The 6,000-nt window shown below is 60.0% G+C and overlaps 1 protein-coding gene across 2 annotated transcripts in view; it reads right to left on the bottom strand.

Moving 5' to 3' along the window:
• Nucleotides 1–3,386: 3,386 nt before the first annotated feature.
• RARA (retinoic acid receptor alpha) overlaps nt 3,387–6,000 on the bottom strand; it is a 42,573-nt gene continuing 39,959 nt past the window's right edge. For both annotated transcript variants that reach the window (XM_004608744.2, XM_004608745.2), the window contains 2 exons: nt 5,262–5,420; nt 3,387–4,985 (listed from right to left, as the gene is read on the bottom strand). In XM_004608744.2, coding sequence (XP_004608801.1) covers nt 4,768–4,985; nt 5,262–5,420 — 377 coding nt within the window. In that variant the 3' untranslated portion in view covers nt 3,387–4,767. The remainder of the gene's footprint in view (nt 4,986–5,261; nt 5,421–6,000) is intronic.

Raw genomic sequence — 6,000 nt, 5'->3', positions numbered from 1 at the left:
CAGGGACACCTCTTCCAGGAAGCCTTCCGAGACCTGCCACAGGCCGGGTGAACCACCTCTGTCTTCCACTCCCACAGGTCTTCGTGAGAGGTGGGGCTCTGCACCCCACCGGCCCCTGATGGAGGCCAGTCCAGTCCTAGGTCTCCCTCTGAAGGGGCTCGGGGCCCCATGTAGGCTGTGAGCTCAGTGACTGAGCTGACTCCACTGCCAGTGCTCAGCCCTGGGCGACTGGGGACTGGGCGACAGTGTCTGCAGACAAACAGCTTTCACCCCCTGGAGGAAGGGGCTAGTGGACGCCAGGCCAGCAAGTGGGCACTGTGGCCCCCAGGCCGCCTCCAGCCCAGCAGCGAGGAAGCAAGGGTGCCTGCTGGCAGCGAGTGGGCCGGACCAGCGATCCCACGGTGTCCTCCCGAGTAAGTGCTCTTCTCGGGGCCTAACGCCGTCACCAGGACGTTGGCGGAGGAGGCAGCTCCAATGCCCAGCACCGCCTGGTCCACACAGAACAGCACAAAGGTCTCTGCGGCAGCTTTTTTAATTTACTTTTCTCGGGGGAGGGGGAGGCATGTTGCTACTATTGTCAGGTGGGTTTTGTTTATTGCTTCCTGGTGGGACCGCATCTGGCAGTGCTCAGGGGCTACTTCCGGCTCTGTGCTCAGCAGTGACCTCAGGCTGTGTGCAGGGACTGCGTGTGGTGCTGGGGATTTGAACTGGGGTCAGCAGCCTGCAGGCAGGGGCTCTAACCCGGCCCCCCTACTCCTCTGACCTTCATTGTCGGCTTCTTGGGGGTTTTTTTGTTTGTTTTGTTTTTATGTGAGTATTGGGGCACACCTGGTGATGCTCAGGGCTTGCTCTTAGCTCCTTGCTCAGGAATCACTCCTGGTGGTCTCAGGGGACACTATGTGATGTCAGTGATCGAACCCAGGTAGGCCACATGCAAAGCAAGTACTGTACTATTGCTCCGGCCCCTCATTGTCAGTTTTTGGTTTTTTGAGGTTTTTTTTTGCTTTTTTGGTCACACCTGGCGATGCACAAGGGTTACTCCTGGCTCTGCACTCAGGAATGACTCCTGGTGGTGCTCGGGGGACCACATGGGATGCTGGAAATAGAACCTAGGTCAGTCACGTGCAAGGCAAACGCCCTCCCTGCTGTGCTACCGCTCCAGCCCCAATCATTGTCAGTTTTTAATTCAACATCCACCCCTACTCTTGGTTTGTGGCGGGGAGAGGCCACATCCGGCCCAGTGGTCAGCAGCTGCTCCCAGCTCGGTGCCTGGGGGCCATGGGCAGACAGTGCTCCGGGCACCGTGTAAGGCAGCATTCAAACCCAGGCCTTCATCACACAGTCTGCACTCACCTGCGGGGTCACTCCCGCCGCCCTCCGAGCCTCCAAGTTTCTTACACACCACAGCTTCCAACTCCTTTCCATCCTTTCTGCCTTCCCTCCCTCTCCTTCCCTTCTCCTTCCTTCCTTCCTTCCTTCCTTCCTTCCTTCCTTCCTTCTCTTCTTTCTTCCTTTCCTGTCTCCTTCCTTCTTTCCTTCTTTCCTCCCTTCTTTCTCCCCTCCTCCCCTCCCTCCTTTCTTCCCTCCTTCCTTCCTTCCTTTGCAGTACGGAGATTGGCTGCACATAAAGCAAGTGCCGTAGTCCCTGTGCTGGCTCTACAACCCCCTTTCTCTCTTTTAAGTCCACATGCATTTGTGAAAAATAGCACCAGCGATATTGAACTCTAGCTCCCAAGGCTGCAGACACACTTTGCCTGCTGGAGCCCCAAGGTTTGATCCCCAGCGCTGCACGGTCCCTCGAGCATGACCAAGCATGGCTCAAAAACCAAACTATCAAAGTTTCAGATTATGGGATTTTTTGATCACGTTGCACAGGCTCATTTTAGGCCTGGTTGTGCCCGAGCATTACCATTGAAAGCGTCTAGTTCCCTCTTACCATGCAGTCTGCGCTCACGGTGGCTGGTTTGCTGGTTTTCCTTCTTTTTATTTTAGTTTCGGGGCTCGGGGCTTATCGCTGGCTCTCTGCTAAGGGATCACTCCTGACGGGACTCAGGGGAACACACGAGGTGCCAAGGACTGAACACAGGTCAGCCACGTGCAAGGCAAACTCCCGATCCACGGTCCTGTAACTCGGAAACCTCATTTCCGAGTCTGATAGAAAAAAAAAAAAAAGATAGGGAAATAGTTCCTGGGGGATGAGGCCTCGCTCAGTTAATCCTCAGACTCCCTCCAGGCTGGAGCAGGCGCTGAGATACGTGAAGAGCTACCGCCACCTAGTGGTAAAAGTGGAAATGGCGGTGGGTCTCCGTGAAAGTGTTTCCCACAGTCCCCACGGCCCCACACCCCAGCCCGCCAAGCAGCTCCAGGTGCTCCAAGGCAGGGCCTTACTGAGAGCTGACAGTCCAGAGCGCGGATCCCTCTGATCTAGCTCAATGTGACCCTCGGTCTGGTCCCCTCCAGGTTCTGACTCTGCCACCCCCCAATGCCGGCCTTCTGTCTTCTCAACCAGGAGCAGCCATGGTTGGGGGCTTTTGAATTTTTTTTTTGCCACGCCCAGCGATGCTCTGGGGTTACTCCTGGCTCTGCACTCAGGACTATCATTCCTGGTGGTGCCCAGGGGACCATGTGAGATGCCAGGGATGGAATCGGGCTTAGCTGCGTGCAAGGCAGGGGCCCTACCAGCTGTACTGCCTCTCTGGTCCCAGCCGGGTTCTCATGAAAGGTGCCCTGTACCTCTCACCCACCCACAGGAGGCCCCCAGGGAAGGGCAGTCTCCAGAGGCTGCTGGACAGACGGGTTCCTGCGCCTCCGTCCTGACCATGCTCTCTAGGCCATCTCACCCCAGGCCGTTATGGCCACTGCCTGCAAGCGGATCTCACCTGGCAGTGCTCGGGGGCCAGAAGACCATGCAATGTCTGAGATCAAGGCCAGGGCTCCTGTGTACACAGACGCCTGGCCCTTGGAGGTTTCTCTGGCCATTAAAAGGCAAGAGATCTTTCTCTTCTCTTCCCAGGAGAATCAAAAGATTAAAAAAGGATCAAAGCCAGGCCCTCACACACAGCTCTGCCACCAAGTCGCAGCCCTGGCCCCAGTTGGGAAGGTTGTCGGCGGCCACTCCAGAAACAGAATCGGTGTCACCTCTCCACAGGGAACCTTAGCTTCCCAAGGGCTTCCGAGGAGCCAGCTTCCTCCCTCAGACTGGCCCGAACCTCTTAGCTCTCTGACATGGGCTGTCTGGGTCTCTAGGCCCAGGGCCAGCCTGCCCCCCCTCCCACAGGATCCCGAAGACCCAGGAGGAAGGCGTGTTCAAATCTGTGCATCTGAGGCCCGTCTCCAGGGCCCTGCCCAGACCGAGGCAGGAGGCAGTGAGGCTCCAGGCATGCGTAGAATAAATAGAACTTTATTCTCATCCAGTAGGTCTCGGGGAGGTGGGGGATTTCCAACCGTAACAGGCGCACCCATGGGCTCTGGGGAGACGAGACCCCAACCCCAGGGCACAGAGGGCAGAGCAGCTCCCCCACCCGGGGGTGCGGAGAGAGGGGAGGAGACCCCCTATAGGCCCGTCCTGCGGGGCAAGGAGGGGGTGCTGGTGGAGATGGGGGGCAGGCCAGGGAAATGGAACTCAGGCCAAGTGTGTGCATGAGTGTGTGTGTGTGTGTGCATGTGTGTGTGCGTGTGTATGCACATGCGCATGTGTGCATGCACGTGTGCAAGAGTGCATGTTGCATGAGTGTATACACGTGTATGTGTGCATGCATGAGTATGCGCGCACGTGTACGTGTACGTGTGTGTGTATGTGTGTGTGTGGTCTGTGCTGGTGGCTGAGGCTGGGGTGAGGGCAGAGGATTCTATGGACAGCCCCTGCACACACATTGGGGGCGGGAGGGCAGAGATGACATAGGCCCCTTGGGGATGCAACAGTGCCAAGGACGGAGGCGGGGTGTGGGGGGTGCTGAGAAACAGCCTCTAGGCTGGGAAGGGCCCCCACCCCGCTTTGTTCCTGTCCTGGTCTCCTGGGGCCCCCTCCTTCTGGGGCTGCCTGAAACCATCCACACCCCGTGACGGGGCAGAAGGGCGCAGGCCTCAGAAAGTTAGTACTTCACAGTTTTAAAGAGAAACGCGAGGGAGGACAGGGCTGGGGAGGGAGGGCTGGGGGCACAGGGAAGTGGGGAGCGGGGCGGGCCCCCTCCCAGGGACCCACCAGCTCCAGGCCCAGCTCCCCCCCCAGACACAGCACAGATTCCTTCAGTATAAATGTGCTTAAAATGAAAATTCTTATTTAAAAAAATCAAAACAAAAAAAATTAAAATAAAAACAAAACCAGCGAGAATTAATACCTGGGGTTGGTGTGGCAGGCTATGTACAGGGGAACCCCCCGCCCCTGGCCCACCCCTCTGTCACCAACCAAGGCAGGGGGCTCCAAACGGGGGCAGGGGGGCAATGGCTTGCGAGTTCTGAGAACAGGGGAGCCAGGTCCTGGCATTTGCTGGTGATGAAGATGAGGCGAGATGGACAGTGGGGTGTCTTGATGAACGAGGCCCCCCGGCTCCATCCTGAGGCCCGGGGACTCGGGGGTCCTCACGCAGTTCACAGCCTGGCCCAGATGTCTGTGCCGGCCGCAGCTGACCGGGTGTTCAGCCCCCGCCACCTCCTCCATGCAGACCCCCAGGACGGAGGCAGACACCCGCCGGGCGGGCCGGGAGCCACGAGGTTGGTTGAAAGGCAGAGAGAAGCCGGGGCGCGGGCAGCGTCCACAGCACGCGGTGGTCACGGAGAGTGAGTGGCCGGGCTGCTTCTGTTGGAACTGGGGCTGAGGCTGGGGCTACAGCTGCCGGGCGGCGGTGCCAGGCCACCCCCGTCCCGCGTCCCACCCCCCTGCTGTCCACTGAGAGTGTCCAGCCCCTCGGAGTTCTCCAGCATCTCCTGAATGAGGGGCGGCATGGAGCCCGGGATCTCCATCTTCAGCGTGATCACCCGCTCGGCACCTGCAGGGAGGGGATGTCAGACTTCGACCCACCGGGAAGAGGACCCCCTTCAGCCGCCCCCCACAACTGACCACCATCGCAGCCTCCCCTCCTCAGAGGGGAAACTGAGGCTCGGGGCTGCTTGCGGACACGCCTCCTCTGCCCCCCCGCCCCGACTACTGACAGACACCTCACGGCACCCAGGCGGGGTCTTTGGGGGTCAGTCCAAGGGTGCCCAGTCGGGTGGTCCTGGCCCTGGGCATGCGCAGGTGAACCCCTCCCGCGGTGGCCCCTCACCCTTAGCACTGATGCTCCGCAGGTCTGTGATTTTCATCAGCATCTTGGGGAACATGTGGGGGCGGCTGGGCCTCCGCTTCCGCACGTAGACCTTGAGCGCCTCCAGCAGCGGCTCCTGCAGCATGTCCACGCGGTCGGGCTGCTCCAGGTCCTGCCGGTCTGAGCAAGCCACGCCCCCTCAGCTGCGCGCCCAGGCTGTGCCGCCAGGGGGCGCGCTTGCCCAGCAGCGGGCAGCCCGGGGATCCTTCCCCACCCCCCAGCCGAACCCAGGGCTGCGAGAGCTGCCAGACACTTTCAAAGGCTCTTCAGTCATTAAAAAAAAAGGGGGGTGGGGGGGGTGGAGCCCCTGGAGTCTGCCCACCCCTGATGGCAGCAGGGTATTTCCGGGCAGGTCACCCACCCCCATCACCATCACGGGACTGGCACCAGACTGCTGACAGCGGACAGTGGTGAGGGCGCTTGCCTGGTCCGCGGCAGACCTGGGTTCAAGTCCCAGCACCTATACGGTGGTCCCCCATCATGGTCAGGAGTGATCCTTCAGTGCTGAGCCAGGAGCAGGACCTGAGCACCACCACTGGCCGGAACGAGTCTCATTACTGCCTCCTTAGCGCCCTGCAGCACCATCAGCTGGAGACCCCTGGCCCACGGCCCACGGCCCAGGGGCACACTGAGAAGCACCTGCCATGCTTCACCGCTCCAGCTCTCCCGGGGGACCCAGACTCTCAGGATCCCCTGAACC

Source organism: Sorex araneus, chromosome 3 (genome assembly GCF_027595985.1).
Source record: "Sorex araneus isolate mSorAra2 chromosome 3, mSorAra2.pri, whole genome shotgun sequence".
Classification (NCBI taxonomy): Eukaryota; Metazoa; Chordata; class Mammalia; order Eulipotyphla; family Soricidae; genus Sorex; species Sorex araneus.
The sequence above is the reverse complement of the archived record's forward strand: the minus strand, read 5'-3'. Positions and strand labels throughout refer to the sequence as shown.